Consider the following 21,212-nt stretch of genomic DNA (forward strand, 5'->3'; position numbering starts at 1 on the left):
GCTAGTGATGCATTTACTGTATGTGTGCGAGCGCGCTGAGTGTGTGTATATTTTCCTGCCAACCCACCAAGTAATAGAAAGGAGTTTTGGCAGGCGCAGGGGAACAACTTGATAAACAAGAATTAGAATATATAACCTGGCATCTTATTATTGATAATATTTAGATATTCAAGTCATTATTGCTTATGCTTCATTTACAACATGAAACCTAGTTTCTATAGAAATGAACTGGTTCTAGTGAAGGCCAGTATATCGCCATTAGCATCTGACTTACAGGGCACTCTCATGTTGTTTGAGCAACTGCAGCCTGTCCCATCATCTAAATAAAACCGGACAAATTAGTTCAATTAGAAGTTATAAATATGCTGGTGTCCGTATAAATAATGGGATATATAAAAAAAAAGTGAGACCTGAAAGTAAAATTCGAGCTTCTTCCTCAAGATTGCATGCTCTTGCTTGATATGTTGAAAATTCCTAATGCATCTATAAAAAAGAATAAAGATATTGAATTCACTTTAGAAAGGGTTAACAGTTTAATTCAGAATACCAAATTTAAGTTCAGTTAGGCAATATACTAATCCGTATATATATGAGGAAGTAGAGAAGAAATATACGCTTCAGCATTTCCTGCAGCGCAGTATTGTCTGAACACTGCGCATTCACTGGTCACCTTTTTAGCTCCAATGCTACAAGTAAATCATAAGTTAGCACAATAATTACATTGCTACTAATAAAACTAGTAACATCAATTCACTTTTTCTTCTTATTTTCTAATGTGGGTATTTAAGAATTCACCTGGAGCTGCTACCCTTGAATTGGTGCATGTAATCATCAAGTTTACTGAAGTTAATAGGCCTACTATTCCTGCATGCATGGATATATGTGTTGTAATCTTAACCTTATTGACGTTTATATATGTATAGTGAACCCTTACAGTGTCAGTTCGATGTTCTGAATCAACCTAGTCGAGTCAGTGTAAAAAAGTGTGACAATTTCTTGTACAAAATTAGGGTTGGCATCATCTTGTAACTCCTCTAGCTGGATGAATTGCTCGTCAAGGTAACCCTACAACAATGTTTCAATAAGCACATTTTACTTGATTTGACTGTAAATATTGAGCATATGAAAGAAACGTAGAAAAAATTTACATGGCACGCTATTGAGTAGCAATGCTTGAATCAAATACTAATGATATGCAAGGATTTGTGTTAGACAAGTAAGATGAAAATGTGCAATTCGTGAAAAACAAATATGTTCATATTTTTAGTTAAAAGTGTTTGTATAGTTAAAAATTAAGAAAAGTGAAAGTAATAAAACAAAAGTAGAGGAAAGAAGAAAAAAAATTAAAAGCATGAGTGCAAATTAAGCAAATTCGAAAGGTAAAAACTGAAAATTTTCCCAAAAGAAAAGATTTTGAAATTCATTGAGGTTAGAAACAGGGAGTGGTGCTACACTTTTTCTTTTGCTTAGGGATTATTTTGTTCCCCTAACATTGGATTGCATATTCTTGAAAAATTCTTGGAGTGGGCTTCAAGTTAAACAAAACCATCCAAGATATATCACATAGACTTAATTCTCAAGCAACCGATTTTCCAAAAAAAAAAAAAAATAGTGTCGACATTTTAAAGGCTAAAGTAAAGAAAAATTGACGGGTTAGATTCAGTTTATTATTATTTTCGTCACATTTCAATGCAATGCAGTTTAAATTATTATGTGAATGATGATTAAAGATATAAAAAAATAATGAAAACGAGAGATGCAGAGAGAGAGCTAGGACCTGATCAAAGAGAGACCTTCTTATGCAGGCAATTTGGTTTTGCATGCCATACCTATCCATCCTCAGGCTTTGTTTTCGTTTCCTTTGTAAAAGTACTAAAAAACCGATATTTCAACGTAGCTTTGCTCTACTTTGTGGTGTTGCCCTCAACGACAAGGGTATGCCTTTGTATTTATAGTACAAGGCCTCTGTACGGGAGTGATAAAAAGAAAAGGAAAGAGAATCCCCGGTCAAAATTAACACAAGGTAAAATATAACCAAAAAATAAAAAGAAGGTTAAAAATCAAGAGGCTTACGTGTCAAATTTATGACTACGATACCCATTGAGATTTTTTCAATGTTTTGGCTAAAAGAACTGAAAAGAAAAAAGGAATTGTTGATGAAATTTGATATTCCTAGGAGGCATTGCTTTTCGTAGCATCCATATATATAAAAAATTCTATACTTATTAAACATATAAATTATAAAGAATTGGGTCTTATTTTAAACTTTAAAAATTTCAAAAATATAATAATTAAGATTTAAGAAAAAAGAGAGCTTAGATTAGAAACATACTAAAAAAAAGACTTCAGATTAGTAACATACTTATTTTAAACCATCCCTTAAATATTCATCTAGAATTTCATCAATAATTTAACACATTAATGAACATCAATTTAACTCTTATCAGTTTTTAAAAACTCCAAACTCTAAACTTTAAACAAATAAAATCATTACCCTATACCCTTAACTCTGAATTTTACCATCCTACATCCTAATTTTAAATCAAAACCTAAACACTAAAATCATTAACGTTAAGCACTAAACTTAAAAACTTGTGCATTAAAAAACTTTGAACCATAATCTTGCTTTACCGATATTATTAGAATAATTAGAGTTGGAGTACATGGCATTAATTAGGAAATTTTTTAAAATAAATGACGTGATATATTATTAGTGGAGATCAAAAAATCAACATTTTATAGTCATCTAAATATTATAATTTAAACTCTTTAACATTTATATCTGACAAGCACGTGACCAACTGCAAAACAAAGAAATATTCGTTTTTTTTTCTTTAATGAATCGACCGCTACCAATCCTAAAGCTGAAGATGAGGTTTTGGTTATGGGGACGTGGCTAATAAAAGTTGGCCAAAGCAGAGTGAGGTCCCTGTTGCGGTGTTCAATTCCAGCTGTCGACCAGCACCGGAAACCTTCCCAAAAGTTACAGTATATTATACTATATATGTGTGTGTGTGTGTGTGTCCGTCGAACAAACCAAATCATGCAATGAATTTCAATCATGAAGAACGTACGGCTACTCTGTTACATAAAACTAGAGGGGAATCGATTAAAGTTGACAGTACGTAAGAATTCTGCTATGCCAACCTGCCTGTCTCCACTTATACCTTCACAATACAACATCTTACAGATCTAAAGCTAATCAGCAAATTTAAATGCAACCATTTCTGCTTATCTGAAAAAAGTGATTACTGATTTCAGGGCAGCTAGCCTCTTCAGATAAATCTAATTTTGGAGTGGAATGTGGAGCAAGTTGAATGTACTAACCTAGCACCATAAGCAAAATATTTGTAAATGTTGCAACACATGGTCATTAGCTAACCTAGAACTGTGATGCCTCTAAATAAAACTTTAATCTGCATGGCTGCCATCAAGATTGGATAAAGTCAACAACTTAATGAAGTACATTTTATCTAAAAACACCTACAATTCCTTAATAACCTTCAGGTTTAGTTTGTTTTTAGTAACATTGGTTCTTCTAAGCAAAAGAGGATTAAAATGCCAAAAGGATCATGGAGCAGTCAGAAAAGGAAAACAGAAGAGGCCAAATTTATGTCAATGATTGGAATGAGAACATTACCTTTATACATGAGCAGACAGTGGTCCTTGTCATGTATCTTTCTCTGTCCATCTCTCCTGTGTAACTGTTAGCGAAAAGTTAAAAGAGTGAAGAGTTGAGAAGGATGCTGATGCTCCCTTTATTCCTTTGCCAGTTGCCACCCATTGAAGAAAGAGTGGGAGAGGGGGTAAAAGGGGGTTTAACAGGAGCATCGACCTCTCACTGTCTCCCTCAAATGGTCTTTAGTAGATGCTTGATAACATCTTTTTTGTTAAAGGAAAGGCTATATGGACACGTGGAATTGGATGAGAACATGAATTGCTGATTTGACTTTCACCGGAAGGATCAATATTCGCTCTTCTATCATTGTAACCTATGCTGATAAGAATCCCACCATGGACATGATAAACACTACACGCAATGACAGGTTTGCTTCTAATAAGGTGGAAGCTTAAAAAGAAACAATTCTTAGAAACCCAAAATTTGAAGTTTCTGAATCAACTCAACTAAGCCTTCATCCCAAAAATAGTTGTGATAAGCTAGAGGAATATTTATGTATGCTTTCTCCATCCATGTCATTTAAAGATGACTTGGCAACTTTAGAGAGTACTTTCCAAGACCAAAGCATACAACCCAATATCTTATCAGTATTATAAGTCTATTCAGAAAAAAAGCACTTTAAACGTCAAACCAATCACTAAGAAACATGATTCAGTTTGATGAAATAGCATCCTTGAGCTGCAGTATAAAAGAATGAATTAGAAATTAACCAGCAGTCAGAACTGTTGCATTAGCTTAAAGGATTTGTAAATTAGCCACTGCAAACTAGTCTAAGAGAAAGAAAAAAAAGAAGTGACAATTGAAAGAACATTAGGCTCAGAGTATTTTATGTAGCTAAAATGTCTAGGGAAGAAAGTATTAAGACACCAACTTTAAAGAACATTAAGGGATATAAATGGCACCTGTCTGGAAAGAAGAGGTAGAGGCAACTCCATCAAACAATTTGTGGGCCTTCAAAGAATAACTTTTGCATTCATTCAGAACATTTGAATGGGTATATACTCCAAAAAACTGTGGGCGACGATGAATCATCCAAAAGTCACATTGAGGTTTGTAGACAAATCATTTCATTCAACTACGCAAGAATCTAATTGCCTGGTATACATTAATGACAGTAGCACCAGCTACTGCAGCTTTCTTAGGCCCTTCTGCCAAGACTCCATCCAGATAAGCTGGATTAGACATAATTTCCTCAAACGAACCAGCAAAAGCAGAAAACCTGACTAATGATGGGGACACCCTACTGAATAATAATAATAATAATAATAATCAAACAACATCAATGGAAGACAAACCGAATAGCTTTGAGAAATTCAAAACAAAAGCCATTGGCAGGGTAGGGGAAATCAACAAAATGACTGGACCAAAAATGACCACAACTTTGGCTGAAAATAACTTCATGCACATCAAGCAAAAAATATATCTCCATGCACATACAAATTATAATCAATAGAACTCGTGCTGTTACTACTCTCAAAGATGGTATCCAATAAAACATCAATACCATCTAGGCACCAATGTGAGTTCAACACTGAAGCAGCAAGATGGACCTCACCAGATTTTATGTTTGTTAATCTACAATAGGCAGCTTCATAACAGCATAGCATGTAATACTCCTATCTTGCACAACAAAGAAAAGCATTACATAGTGCAATGAAACTGGACAGGATGCAAATGATCAACCAAGACAACTGTTAGGAGGGTTTTAAATGCTCCCTAGTTCATATCTTGGTATTCCTCAGCAACTTCCTTAAATAATAACAGAAATATAAGACAGTTATCAGGTGTTGAATCTATCATATGCTATCTAGACTCTGTCTGTGCATATTAAATTCAGAAAACCGTAAGCATAGAGCATCCTCTGACACATTTTCTTGAAACAAAATTTATAACCAGAAAGAATAGATCAACAACTCAACAGCTTAGTGTTAGCTTAGTCCAAAGAGCTTGTAATCAATTTGGAATTACTATAGAGCAGACTTTCTTGGATGGACAAGAACAGAAAGTCATGCTTTAAAATGTCACGCACATAAAGCACTAAAACTCCAGTAAGAAATGCCTAATCTTCAAACCTCTTTTGTAATGATTGAAATTAGCTAATATATTGAAAGAAAGATTGTTGCATTCAGGATGTTCAGGATTGTCAATTCCAGGCTACAAGAATTGCCACAAACAAGACTATATATGGGAGAACTTCACATTAGATTCTGTTGTCATATAGAGAAATAAGTAGACAAGAAAATAGAAATGGAAATAGAAGGAAAACATAGCCTAGGAATTAACACCAGAAATGTGTCGGTCTTGCAACACTTCATCTCGTTTGCTACAACCTACACCAGAAAATGAGATTATTTGATCAAAGCAAGGATATGGGTAAAAACAGAACTTTAGAACCAGCTAATCACCATAACTTTTTCCATAGCATCACTAAGTGCATGAAGTCATACTAGTATTCATTAATTACAAAAGGTAGTACTAAATTTATCAGATAAACTCATAAGAAAAAGACACTGTAAGATAGTCCACAAGACCCATTCCTTTCCCCTTATAATACAGCAACTCACAATTAGCTTTTGAAGTCCAATTCAGGTCAAATCCCCATAATTACTAGCATCAACTGTAGTATGCATGTAACTTATAAAACCTTTATCATTTTCAAACAGACAAACGGCAGGGAGAGACAACACAGAAATGTATTAAACACTCACATCTTTGGGGTCAAGTAGATCTATTCCAGACTGATCTATAAATTCAACCCCCATATTCTATATCAGTCAGTATCAGAAAAATTCATTCTGGAGAACAAGCACCTAAGGTAGAATAGTTTCATCAAGTAGTATTTATTTTCTTTTTGCTGGTCATTTTATCATATTTTAGATATCAATTAACTAGGTTAAAGTTTGAAGAAACCACTGTTATGACATTGAATAAGCAATGGAAGTGAAAAATTTGGTAAAGAATGCCTTACATTAATTGAATATGTGACTATGAGATTATTGAAGCCACCTTAAGACTGTTTGGTTTATCCATTCTATATTATTACAAGAGCTTAAGACTTAACCATTACTTTGAGACCCTAAGTCACTGAGAAAAATAGCACCATAGAAACAGAAGTTCAAAAGAATATGCTGGATTCTTAGAGTGCTAAGAATTCCCATGTGATCACCCTCAAAGTAGTTCATCAAAGAGGAATTGCACTATATAAGAGGTGGATGGGTCAGCAACTCTTATATTTGTCAACCATATCCAAGTTTTGCATATCTAAATATAGATTGGTAGTCTTTGCAAGACAATCACCGAGGGACATAAGTCGAACTCCAGCTGGAGTATTAGGGGACTCAGAACCTACATAAGGGAGCAAACTTAGATAAGAACCCTTCAAATTTGAGAGGCTTCATAAGTTTCTATGCAAGGTCTAAACCAAGAATTGGAATAAAAATGCACCTTAAAAATATCAACACAACACCTGAGACCAAAATAGAATATTAGAAGAATCAGAACTTTAGCAATGATAATGTACAGCAGCCAAACAAGAGGCACAGACATGACAATGAATCAGCTCTTTAAAAAAACATATATTGATATATATTTCTCACCATCCCAGCTTTTTCCACTTTCTTCCATCACATAAATAGTTAACACGATCAGCCAACTGATGAGTCAACTCCAACTGCTGCTTCTGATCTGCACCAACTGGGACAAAAACAGACTGCAGATGCATGCCGCAATTGTGTATGAATCATGCATCTTCAAATCACTTTATCAAAATATCATCAGCATTTTCCAAATAAGATATTCAAACTATCAAAGTTGTTAGACATGCTCAAATAAAAGATGATACTCGTGTTCCCAGAACCACCTATTACTAAAGACTATCAGAAGGCATCAGAACAGGATAGGTCAATAAAGCAACTCCAACATTTTCACCTCTGCAGAACCATTACAGAGGAACAAGAGGAAAACGTTGTCAGCACCTAAGCATATGGGGTGATGCTCAATGATGATTTCTAAAGAAGTTTATCAGATGCCAGCCAAATTCTTCTCCTGTTAACGCTGGTAAAAGGTTATGGTACAAAACACTAATGTCAAAGCTACAATGATAGTAATAAGTAATGACAAGATCAATATAAGTTACTGAGATCAAGTCATAAATCTGAAAACTCACCAGCTTGCGAGATTTCTCTTTAAACTGAATCATTCTGCTTAGCCAACCAATTGGTGTGGTAGAGCTTGGTAGCGCATCAATTCCACATGAGCTCAAAACATGTGACTGCGCCAGGACAGAAGCCTAGGCCAAATGCAGTTATTGATTTATTTCTCAGCGACCAGAACTTCAAATATCCAGCTAAATGACTCATACAATACCATGAAGGACCAAAAGTTGCAGCAAACCTTTGAGTGCAATCTACACGTAAAGGAAAAAATGAATCAATTGAAAATAACTCGAGAGTCATCCAGAACCAAGATGAATCTAGCTTTAAAAAGCACCCCAACATAATGGTTGATTGTGAGATAAAAAATATCAATGCGAAACCTGCATGTAGATAATATTTCAAACATACCGCAGGAAATCCATAATGAAAAAGAATCGTACGAGTTCTGTAAAGATAGAGCCGTAACAGTGAAGGGTCCTTGTAAGTGTCAAAATAACAAAGACGCGCACTAGCTTAAACTAGTTCATTTTATTCTGTTCTCATTGAAACCCAGAATATTGAAGGCTTTCAATTGTCCATTTCATGAATCTATGACTTGGCATCCAGAACCTGCTACGGAACCTGATCTTGAGACGTTCTCAAGACCTATCACGAGAATACCAAGTATATGGAGAAGTTAAAAGTAAAATATGGCACATTATCTATTTCACCATGAAAATCTAGGAAAGTTCACTACTCAAGGACAAAAGTACATATCATCGGTGCTCACAGCAACATCTAAAGCGATGAATGTTACTAAAAAAAACAGGCCAAATTTTATTCCATACACTTCAAAAGAAGTAGCTACATTGTTGATACCATGATACCATATTGTTCGTTATCACTTAACGTGTTTGATGTCGAGTACATAGCAGAGAAAGTCAGGAGAACCTGAAGCGCCATTGTCTCAGTCTATAGCACGATTATGACGGATTAATTCAGATTTTTAAAGTATTTACCTCGAAATCCACCAAAAGACCTGGTTTAATACAAAAGCGAACCCCAAAAAATAAAATGGAAATAAAATTTAGTTTTCACCGATTTAAAGACGAAGTAAAGCGAAGATGAGAGGCGATGAGAAGAATGAGAAATTGAGAGACAACTACGCTCTCCATTTTTTTCACTTCTTTTCTCAGATGAGGGGATTCAAATTTGCTTTTGGACGAGATTTAATCCAGCAAATATGAGCGAGAAAGTGTGGATAGATTTTGTTTTCTACAATTTTTTCACTTGGCACCCTGATTCAAAGTTCGTTGATCCTATTTGCCTCGTTTCGTCTCATGCCGCACGCGCCAGCCCTTTTCCTTTCTTTTTCGTATTTTTGTTCCTTTATTTAAAAATTAAAAAAAAATTGTTATACTACTGATGATTCCGAAACATTTAGAATTGTTAGAATAGTTTTCATCAAAATTGATTATTACAAACAATAATAATTAAACTTAGAAATTTAAATTTATATATTTATATATTTATATATTTAAAAATTAAAAATTAAAATTATGTTTTGTATTCATTTATATTTGATATCATATTAGTACTTCATACATAGATATGTTCATATATAATTTTATATGAATTTGTTTCTCTTAAATTGAATATTTTAACTAACTAAGATAACGTTGACTTCAAGAATTCATGCAACTTATTTTTGTTTAAGTAAGTTATTTCTTCGAATAATATATAATTGTCATAAGTATAGGATATAGATTGAAAATTAATCTCGTTCAAATAAATTTACTTAATAAATCTCATAAGGCCATCATGTTCAATAAAATCAAGATTACTTCTTTTATTAACATCAATCTCTTACATCTATAATACATAAACAAATATTAAATTATATCAATCTCAACTAAAGAATTTTCAATAAAACAAAATTTTTAATCACATTCAAAAATATATATATATATATGAGAGATTCATCATGCATAAATATCAAAATAATTAAGCACGTGAAGCAAACAACCACTCCAAAGCATATAAACTTTCCTCTTTTATCTAGTTCTCCCAGTGCTTGAAAACCTTTGATACTTCCAAAACTCTTCCATTAGCTCTCCATACCTCCACATAAACCGTGACTAACCTCTATCATGCTAGTTGTGTCTTCCACAAAGAGAAGATAATTACATGTCAATTATATAATTATATTTCTCACGAATAGCATCACATTTTGTATTTATGAGCTTCATTTTAGTTTTACTTTTACGTGCATCAATCCAACTTTTTAATTTGCTATTTGAAGTTGAATGATTTTGACTGCATAACGTAGCTGGTAGGTAATATACTTATTTTAATTGATGGTCAAGTTATTTAAATATTAAAATTTTAATGATAATTAATTATACACCCCCACATCATGTTTTGGCTTTCATTTTAGTTATTTTATTTTTAGATCGCTTTCATTTTGATAACTCAAAAAATTTGTTTTTCAAGTATTGATTGAGATAAAAAAAATAAAAAAGTGGTAGAAATTAAAATAATACATACAAATTATCAAAAATGTATTCGTTTATCCCATTACCGAAAATTCTAAATTTGGATTTTGAAATATAAATTTGTAGATATTAAGATTCAAAATTATAAATAGCAAATCAATTGACAATATCAATAGATAAATTTTTTTAAATTTTATTTAATTTATTTTTATGTTTTGAAATTAGTTTGGAAATCATTAATGAAAATTATTGTCTTTAATAATTGTCTACAAAATCCAAATTTCTTCCATTCCAAACAAAATTCATAATTTCTTCATCAAATCTTTATCCAAATGAAGAACAAGCAATTAATTTAATTAATTACAAGTATTTTTTCCCTTTACTTTTATCTTACCATGGAAGATTCAATATTTTATAATAAAAATAAAATTTAAGTTTCATTGACAATTATTAAATATAAATTGTTTGAGTTGATTTTGTTAAGGATAATCTAAAAACATAAAATAAAATTTTATATTTTAAAAGGAGATTAAATTAATTAATTTTAATATTATAGTAACAAATTGGTTGACATTATCAATGGATAAATTCTTTTAACAATTTATTCAATTTATTTTGATGCTCTGAAATTTAAAAATTCAATATTAAAGGAAAAAAAATTTGTAACGGCCTAATTTTCAGTGGTGTCGGAAATGGTGATTTGAGATCACTAAATTCGACAAATAAGATTGAACAAGATAGTAATTTAATATTTATGAGTCAAGTAAGAATTTAGAAGAATTTGTGAAATGGTGAAATTAGTGAAAAAGAATTTATTAGGTCAAACGGGTCAAAAATGAGGTATCAAGACCTCAAAGTTGAAAATCGAGCTATAAATATTTTTATAAATGTTTATGGAGTGTCATTGAGTTAGTATTAAAGTTTCGTTAGAAAATTTTAACGTTTGGATGGCTAATTAATTAAAAAGGACTAAATTAAAAATAGCGCAAAATTTGTTAAATTGTGAGTAAATAGCTTAAGTATTTAAAAAGATGGATTTAAAGAGCAATTAGACCCAAAGGTTAATGGCTGGACGGTTTGGTTATGAAATAAGCAAGAAAACAATGTGAACAAGGGGCAAAATTGGAAATAACATAAAAGTTAATAGTTAAATAATGATGTAATTGAAAAATCTAGACATTTCTTCATATTTTCTCAGCCAAAACGCCATAGAAGGTCTGGAGAAAGCTGGTTTTTCATATTTTTACATCATGTGAGTTTAATTCTTACTTTTCTTGATAATTTTTATGTTTTTATTACTTTTACAATTAGGTCCACTTGTAGAATTCATTAGTTTTTGATTTTATGGGTGAAATTGGAAGTTACCCTGGATGGATAAGGGAATTTTATAATGAATTATTATGAAATTTAAGTTCTAATTTCATATTAAGGTGGTTTTATTAAGTGATTTTGATAGGAAATGATATTTAGGACCTAATTGTGAAAAAGTTGTGAATTGAAGGTTTCTGTTGAAATTAAGAATATAAAAGGTTTTGAAATAGTTTATAATGATAAAATAAAGTGTTAATTGAGAAAAATTAGTTCAATTGATGGGTGAATTGAGCAGGGACTAAATTGTGAAAACTGTAAATTTTGGGGTAAAAGTGCAATTTCGAAATTTGAACAGCATAAATTGTGAAGTGAAATAGAATTGAAATGGATGCTAATGAAGGAATGATTTTATAATTATAGATCAAGAAAACGAACTGAATCGTGGAAAGGAGAAAATTCAAGAATAGTCCCTGAATTTCTACGACTTTTGCAAATTAGTCCAGGTAAGTTCGTATGGCAAAGTTCAATGTTTTGATATGAAAATCTTATGATTGTTAAAGTATTTCATTGTTGATGAATACTATCAATTTGCATTAATTAATAAATAATGTGTAACTAAAAGTACAAATTAGTAGGAACAATGGATTTGAGTGCTTCTATTCTGTAACCCTGATGAATTGACGAAAAATATGTGATAAGTGCGCCCGTTTAAGACCATATCTGGGCTATGACATCTGTGCAATGTGATAATGTGACTCCGTATAAGACCATAGCTGGGCTATGGCATCGGTATAATGTGATAATGTGATTCCGTATAAGACCATGTCTGGGATATGGCTTCGGTATGATATGTGAACCGTGTAAGACCATGGCAAGGCTATGGCTTCGGTGTGTGATGCGTAACAATGTGAAAGTCCATAGTTTACTATGGCAATGTGATAATGAAGCACTCAATTCCCTTATTGTTCCTTAATTTGACAATGAAGTAAATGAGAAATGGGCCTAAGGGAGTTAAATTGTGAGTAGCCATATGGAAATTATTCCAATGAGCTATTAATGAAATTGTGATTTGGAGGATGAAATAGTTAAACTAATAGATATATGATTGTGTACGATATTTGATATGATTTGTGTTTATATGCCTATGAGCTTACTAAGCTTCAATAAGCTTACTTGTGTGTGTTTAATATTTTTATGTAGATTGACTTGAAGTGAAGTGGGTAGATCGGATCAACACAACAGGGCACACTATTCAGATCAATTCTGGTAGTTTTTGTTTTATGTTTAAAGATTTATATGGCATGTATAGAGTTTGAATGAATTGAAGTAAAGATGTTATGAACTAGTTAACAATATTTGTACTAAAACAGTTTTTGGTAAGTAGCAGTAGTTTGATTTTGAAAATTCACCATAAATTGTGGAAATTGAGTTAAGGGCTGGGGAAAAAATGAGATTAAAGCCTAATGAGTCTAGTTTCATATAGAGGAAACGGCGCATGCAATTGGATTTTATGTTATGAGATATTTAAATTGTGGTGAGACAGAGTCTGAATGACTTTGAGCTCCCCTGTCCTGATTTTAGAAAATCATTAAAAATTTCAAAAAAATAATTATGAGTCATACTATATATGTATAGATTCCTCATTGGGTTTATTTTTAAGAGAAACAAAAGGCATGGTTATTTGAATTTTGTACAGAGAGAAATTTGGTTCGTAGTGCACAGGGGTCAAAGTAGCCAAACCCTGAAACAGGGGAGGATTTAACTAATAAACTGTACTAATTGGACCAACCAAAAATTATATAAAAAAATTGGTAAGTAGATATATGAGTATAAATTCGGGGAAAATTTACAGATTTGGGTTTCGAGTTTTATAACTCGAGATATGAATTATTTAGCAACTATGACGCAGTTGGACAGCTTGTCTGAAAAGTATGATATAAATTATCTAAATTTGGTTAAGTGCTCAAATAAGTTTAGTAGTGCCTTGTGCTCGACTCCGGCAACGGTCTCGGGTAAGGGGCGCTACATTTATTGGTATCAGAGCTTCGGTTTAGCCGATTCTCGAAATATGTATGATGTGAAAAGTGTCTAGAATTACATGCCATATAAATCTGTGATAGTGTGCTGTGTATGATCCGATCTAATCCTTGTTTTTATTATAGATTATCTTCGATTTGAAAAGATGTCAGATAGACCAGAACAAACTGAGCAAGAAGAAGTTAATAGCAGAGTACAAACCTCTGAACAAGGAACAAGTAGTGAAGCTCCGATTTCATTGATGCGAGAACAAGAACTCAAAAATATGATTTATGGATTCATGAATCAGTGGTATAATGAGAATGTGCGAGAAAGAAATCAGACTACACAACCTCCTCCCCCTATCTCAACATCTGTAGTACCCCCGGTTGCTCCTCCACCTCCTCCGACAACTGAATCTGGCAAACGTTCTCCATTTGAAAAGCTCAGAAAACATGGGGCTGAAGAATTTCGGGAAAGAACAGATGATGACCCCGTTAAAGCTAAATATTGGTTACAAAGTATAATGAGGGTTTTTAAGAAAATGGCGTGCTCACCAGATGATTACTTAATATGTGCCGTGTCATTATTGAAAGAAGAAGCTTATAACTGGTGGGAAACAATAGAAGCTGTTGTACCGGCTGAGAAGATCACTTGGGAATTTTTCAAAATGAATTTAAGAAGAAATATGTCGGTAGAAGATATCTGGATAAGAAGAAAAGAGAATTTCTCGACTTGCGACAGGGAAACAAGTCAGTGGCTGAATATGAAAGAGAATTTGTTTATCTGAGCAAATATGCTCGAGATATAGTACCCACAGAAGAAGAAATGTGTATCAGATTTGAAGAAGGGCTTAATGATGAGATTAAAATGATGATAGGGGGCATTGAGATACGAGAATTTGTTGTTCTATCAGATCGTGCTCAGAAGCTTGAAGAAGTATATAATAAAAAGATGCAACGAGATAGAAGAAGTAAAGAATCTTTCAAAAGAAGTGCATCTAAGTCATTTTCGGCTTTACCAGTGAAGAAATCTAAAGAGGAATTCAGTCGAGCCACTTCAGTACCGGAAATATCAGGAAAAAGTAGGCCAAGACAATCTGATTACAAAGCATCTGACAGACCTGCTGTTAGTGTGGGTAGTGTACAAAATACCCAAAGGCCTAAGTGTCAACATTGTGGAAGAAGTCACCCCGGTGAATGTAGAAGTAAGTTAGGGGCTTGTTATAAATGTGGGGCCACTGATCACTTTATTCGTGATTGTCCCCAATTACAAGTAGAAGAAGTGGAACAGAGGGAGAAACAAAAAATTCTTCCTCAAAAAGGAAGACGCTCTGGTCAGAGCAGTGCTACAGGGGCTACTCGTTCGGGTATGAAAGATACTGCTAGCCGATCAGAAGTTAGGGCTCCTGCTCGTACTTATGCCATTCGAGCGAGAGAAGAAGCAACAGCTCCAGATGTAATTGCTGGTACTTTCTATTTTTATGATGTTCCTGTGTATGCTTTAATAGACCCTGGGTCTACTCATTCATATATTTGCACTATGTTAGCATCTGAAAAGAACTTATTTGTTGAGCCTACTGATTATGATGTACAAGTTACAAATCCGTTAGGTCAAAGTGTGGTAGTTAATTTAATATGTCATAACTGTCCACTGAAAGTTAAGGGCTGTGATTTCCCCGCTGATTTGATGCTGCTACCCTTTCGTGAATTTGATATTATCTTGGGCATGGACTGGTTAATGAAACATGACGCGGTAGTGAATTGTCGAGAAAAACGAATTAGCTTGAAATGTTAAATAGGAGATATTGTTTTGGTTGAGTCTGGGAATTTGGATGACATGGTTAGAATGATTTCCTTTATGTCTGCTCAGAAATTGTTGCGTAAAGGAAATGAGGCTTATTTAGCCTATATTCTTGATACTCGAAGTTCTAAATCAAAGTTAGAGCAACTATCTGTTGTAAATGAATTCATGGATGTATTTCCTGAAGAATTACCAGGTTTACCACCCGATAGAGAAGTTGAGTTCGTGATAGATGTGGTTCCAGGAACAGCTCCCATATCAGTGACACCGTATAGAATGGCTCCAGCAGAATTAAGAGAGTTAAAAGCGCAGTTGCAAGAACTGTTAGACAAAGGGTTTATCAGACAGAGTATGTCACCATGGGGTGCACCTGTCTTATTTGTGAAAAAGAAGGATGGTTCATTGAGGCTATGCATAGATTACAGGCAGCTGAATAAGGTAACAATTAAAAATAAATATCATTTGCCTCGTATTGATGATTTATTCGATCAGCTTAAGGATGCTACAGTGTTTTCAAAAATAGATCTCAAATCTGGGTATTACCAGTTAAAGGTAAAGGAATGTGATGTACCAAAAACAGCTTTTAGAACTCGGTATGGTCATTATGAGTTCTTAGTTATGCCATTCGATTTGACAAATGCTCCTGCTGCTTTTATGGATTTAATGAATCGAATTTTCCAGTCTTACCTGGATAGATTTGTGGTTGTGTTTATTGACGATATACTGATCTATTCAAAGATAGAATCCGAGCATGCTCAGCACTTGAAAAATTGTACTACAGATATTAAGGGAAAAACAGTTATATGCAAAATTTAGTAAATGTGAATTTTGGCTTCATGAAGTGGGATTCTTGGGTCACATTGTGTCAGTTGATGGTATACGGGTAGATCCGAGTAAGGTGTCAGCGGTGATTAATTGGAAAACTCCAAAGAATGTTACGGAAGTGCGAAGTTTCCTTGGATTAGCTGGTTACTATCGTCGATTTGTGAAAGATTTTTCACTGATTGCTTCACCGATAACTAAATTATTACAGAAGAATGTTGAGTTTGTATAGTCTGATGAGTGCCAACAAAGTTTTGATCAATTAAAGAAAATGTTGACAGAGGTTCCGGTGTTAACTCAGCCTGAATCAGGTGTGCCATATGTAGTATATAGTGATGCGTCTCTGAATGGTTTAGGTTGTGTATTGATGCAGTCAGGAAAAGTTGTAGCATATGCTTCTCGACAGTTGAAACCACATGAGAGGAACTACCCTACACATGATCTTGAATTAGCTGCCATAGTATTTGCTTTAAAAATTTGGAGACACTACCTATATGGAGAGAAATGTTATGTGTATACAGACCATAAAAGTTTGAAATATTTAATGTCGCAGAAAGAGCTGAATTTGAGACAGAGGCGATGGTTAGAGCTGTTGAAAGATTACGATCTTATCATTGATTATCATCCGGGTAAGGCAAATGTAGTGGCAGATGCACTTAGTCGGAGATCATCATTATTTGCTCTTCGGGCGTTAAATGATCATTTGTCTGTTAATGAAAATGGTTCTATATTAGCTGAATTAAAGACAAAACCAGTATTCTTTCAACGAATTCGGGAATTGCAAGATGAAGATCCGAAGTTGGTGTTGAAACGACAAATGGTTCGGGATAATTTGAACTTAGATTACTCTATTGATAATAGTGGTATGTTATACCATCGTAATAGAATTTGTGTCCCGAATAATCTAGAATTGAAGAAGGATATCTTATCAGAGGCTCATAGTAGTATGTACTCGATTCATCGGGGTAGTACGAAGATGTATTGTGATTTGAAAAAAATGTATTGGTGGCCTGGTATGAAACGGGAAATTTGTGAATTTGTGGCAAAATGTTTAATCTGTCAACAGGTAAAAGCTGAACATCAAGTGCCTACAGGTTTGTTACAACCCGTAATGATTCCAGAATGGAAGTGGGAACATGTGACGATGGATTTTGTATCTGGATTGCCAGTGACTCCGAAGAAAAAAGATTCAATTTAGGTGATAGTAGACAGATTCACTAAATCAGCGCATTTTATTCCGGTCAGAACAGATTTTTCACTTGATAAGTTAGCGGAATTATATGTGTCAGAAATTGTGAGATTACATAGGGTGCCGACATCAATTATTTCTGATCGAGATCCGAGGTTTACTTCGAGATTTTGGAATAAACTACAGGAAGCTTTAAGTACTAAGTTAAAATTTAGTACAGCTTTTCACCCTCAGACAGATGGACAATCAGAGCGAGTGATTCAGATTTTGGAAGATATGTTAAGGTGTTGTATACTCGAGTTCAGTGGCAGCTGGGAAAGGTACTTACCTTTAGCTGAATTTGCTTATAATAACAGTTATCAAGCTAGTATCAAAATGGCACCGCTTTGAAGCTCTGTATGGAAGGAAGTGCAGAACCCCGTTGTATTGGTCAGAATTAAGTGAATCGAAATTAGTCGGAGTGGATTTAATTCAGGAAACTGAAGAGAAAGTTCAGATTATTCGGGAAAGTTTGAAAGCTGCTTCCGATCGTCAAAAGTCGTATGCAGATTTGAAAAGAAGAGATATAGAGTTCAATGTGGGTGATCGTGTGTTCTTGAAAGTTTCTCCGTGGAAGAAAGTTTTACGGTTTGGTAGAAAAGGAAAGCTTAGTCCACGATTTATCGGACCATACGAAATCATTGAGAGGATCGGTCCGGTAGCTTATAGATTGGCCTTGCCTCCAGAACTTGAGAAGATCCATAATGTATTTCATGTATCTATGTTGAGACGATATAGATCAGACCCTTCACATGTGATTCCTCATACTGAGATAGAGCTACAATCAGATATGACTTATTCGGAGGAACCAGTGAAAATATTAGCTCGGGAAGTTAAAGAACTACGGAATAAACCAGTACCGTTAGTAAAAGTGTTATGGCATCGACATGGATTGGAGGAGGCAACCTGGGAAACAGAGGAGTCAATGAGATCACAGTATCCAAATCTGTTTTCAGGTAACAAATTTCGAGGACAAAATTTTTAAAGGGGGGAGAGTTGTAACGGCCTAATTTTCAGTGGTGTCGGAAATGGTGATTTGAGATCACTAAATTCGACAAATAAGATTGAACAAGATAGTAATTTAATATTTATGAGTCAAGTAAGAATTTAGAAGAATTTGTAAAATGGTGAAATTAGTGAATTAAAAGAATTTATTAGGTCAAACGGGTCAAAAATGAGGTATCGAGACCTCAAAGTTGAAAATCGAGCTATAAATATTTTTATAAACATTTATGGAGTGTCATTGAGTTAGTATTAAAGTTTCGTTAGAAAATTTTAACGTTTGGATGGCTAATTAATTAGAAAGGACTGAATTGAAAATAGCGCAAAATTTGTTAAATTGTGAGTAAATAGCTTAAGTATTTAAAAAGAAGGATTTAAAGAGCAATTAGACCCAAAGGTTAATGGCTGGACGGTTTGGGTATGAAATAAGCAAGAAAACAATGTGAACAAGGGGCAAAATTGGAAATAGCATAAAAGTTAATAGTTAAATAATGATGTAATTGAAAAATCTAGACATTTCTTCATATTTCTCAGCCAAAACGCCATAGAAGGTCTGGAGAAAGCTGGTTTTTCATATTTTTACATCATGTGAGTTTAATTCTTACTTTTCTTGATAATTTTTATGTTTTTATGACTTTTACAATTAGGTCCACTTGTAGAATTCATTAGTTTTTGATTTTATGGGTGAAATTGGAAGTTACCCTGGATGGATAAGGGAATTTTATGATGATTATTATGAAATTTAAGTTCTAATTTATATTAAGGTGGTTTTATTAAGTGATTTTGATAGGAATGATATTTAGGACTAATTGTGAAAAGTTGTGAATTGAAGGTTTCTGTTGAAATTAAGAATATAAAAAGTTTTGAAATAGTTTATAATGATAAAATAAAGTGTTAATTGAGAAAAATTAGTTCAATTGATGGGTGAATTGAGTAGGGACTAAATTGTGAAAACTGTAAATTTTGGGGTAAAAGTGCAATTTCGAAATTTGAACAGCATAAATTGTGAAGTGAAATATAATTGAAATGGATGCTAATTAAGGAATGATTTTATAATTATAGATCAAGAAAACGAACTGAATCGTGGAAAGGAGAAAATTCAAGAATAGTCCCTGAATTTCTACGACTTTTGCAAATTAGTCCAGGTAAGTTCATATGGCAAAGTTCAATGTTTTGATATGAAAATCTTATGATTGTTAAAGTATTTCATTGTTGATGAATACCATCAATTTGCATTAATTAATAAATAATGTGTAACTAAAAGTACAAATTAGTAGGAACAATGGATTTGAGTGCTTCTATTCTGTGACCCTGATGAATTGACGAAAAATATGTGATAAGTGCGCCCGTTTAAGACCATAGCTGGGCTATGGCATCGGTGCAATGTGATAATGTGACTCCGTATAAGACCATAGCTGGACTATGGCATCGGTATAATGTGATAATGTGATTCCGTATAAGACCATGGCAAGGCTATGGCTTCGGTGTGTGATGCGTAACAATGTGAAAGTCCATAGTTTACTATGGCAATGTGATAATGAAGCACTCAATTCCCTTATTGTTCCTTAATTTGACAATGAAGTAAATGAGAAATGGGCCTAAGGGAGTTAAATTGTGAGTAGCCATATGGAAATTATTCCAATGAGTTATTAATGAAATTGTGATTTGGAGGATGAAATAGTTAAACTAAAGATATATGATTGTGTACGATATTTGATATGATTTGTGTTTATATGCCTATGAGCTTACTAAGCTTCAATAAGCTTACTTGTGTGTGTTTAATATTTTTATGTAGATTGACTTGAGAGAAGTGGGTAGATCGGATCAACACAGCAGGGCACACTATTCATATCAATTCTGGTAGTTTTTGTTTTATGTTTAAAGATTTATATGGCATATATAGAGTTTGAATGAATTGAAGTAAAGATGTTATGAACTAGTTAACAATATTTGTACTAAAACAGTTTTTGGTAAGTAGCAGTAGTTTGACTTTGAAAATTCACCATAAATTGTGGAAATTGAGTTAAGGGCTGGGAAAAAAATGAGATTAAAGCCTAATGAGTCTAGTTTCATATAGAGGAAACGGCGCATGCAATTGAATTTTATGTTATGAGATATTTAAATTGTGGTGAGACAGAGTCTGAATGACTTCGAGTTCCCCTGTTCTGATTTTAGAAAATCATTAAAAATTTCAAAAAAATAATTATGAGTCATAATATATATGTATGGATTCCTCATTGGGTCTATTTTTAAGAGAAACAAACGGCATGGTTATTTGAATTTTGTACAGAGAGAAATTTGGTTCGTAGTGCACAGGGGTCAAAGTAGCCAAACCCTGAAACAGGGGAGGATTTAACTAATAAACTGTACTAATTGGACCAACCAAAATTATATAAAAAATTGGTAAGTAGATATATGAGTATAAATTCGGGGAAAATTTACGGATTTGGGTTTCGAATTTTATAACTCGAGATATGAATTATTTAGCAACTATGACGCAGTTGGACAGCTTGTCTGAAAAGTATGATATAAATTATCTAAATTTGGTTAAGTGCTCAATAAGTTTAGTAGTGCCTTGTGCTCGACTCCGGCAACGGTCTCGGTAAGGGGCGTTACAAATTAGAATTTCGGCAATGGGATAAACAATAAATTTGACATTTTTGTGTACTATTTTGTTTTTATCTCTTTTTCACTTCATCCTGATTTTCTTTTAAATACTTTAA

At 33.4% G+C, this 21,212-nt stretch overlaps 2 protein-coding genes across 2 annotated transcripts; both read right to left on the reverse strand.

The window, feature by feature from the left end:
• Positions 1–122: 122 nt before the first annotated feature.
• Positions 123–4,352, reverse strand: LOC107951401 (histidine-containing phosphotransfer protein 4). The gene is made up of 7 exons (XM_016886449.2): positions 3,641–4,352; positions 1,778–1,965; positions 935–1,065; positions 796–864; positions 615–686; positions 411–483; positions 123–319 (listed from the first exon to the last, which is right to left on the reverse strand). Exons 2-7 carry the CDS (start codon positions 1,835–1,837, stop codon positions 284–286), a joined length of 441 nt encoding a protein of 146 aa, XP_016741938.1. The 5' UTR covers positions 1,838–1,965; positions 3,641–4,352; the 3' UTR covers positions 123–283.
• Positions 4,331–8,775, reverse strand: LOC107952264 (tryptophan--tRNA ligase, chloroplastic/mitochondrial). The gene is made up of 9 exons (XM_016887530.2): positions 8,692–8,775; positions 7,845–7,967; positions 7,276–7,388; positions 7,141–7,145; positions 6,921–7,024; positions 6,388–6,444; positions 5,117–5,295; positions 4,775–4,919; positions 4,331–4,357 (listed from the first exon to the last, which is right to left on the reverse strand). The coding sequence occupies exons 1-9, from the start codon at positions 8,773–8,775 to the stop codon at positions 4,331–4,333; spliced, it is 837 nt and encodes a 278-aa protein (XP_016743019.2).
• Positions 8,776–21,212: the final 12,437 nt, after the last annotated feature.

This window comes from Gossypium hirsutum, chromosome A05, assembly GCF_007990345.1.
Source record: "Gossypium hirsutum isolate 1008001.06 chromosome A05, Gossypium_hirsutum_v2.1, whole genome shotgun sequence".
NCBI lineage: Eukaryota > Viridiplantae > Streptophyta > Magnoliopsida > Malvales > Malvaceae > Gossypium > Gossypium hirsutum.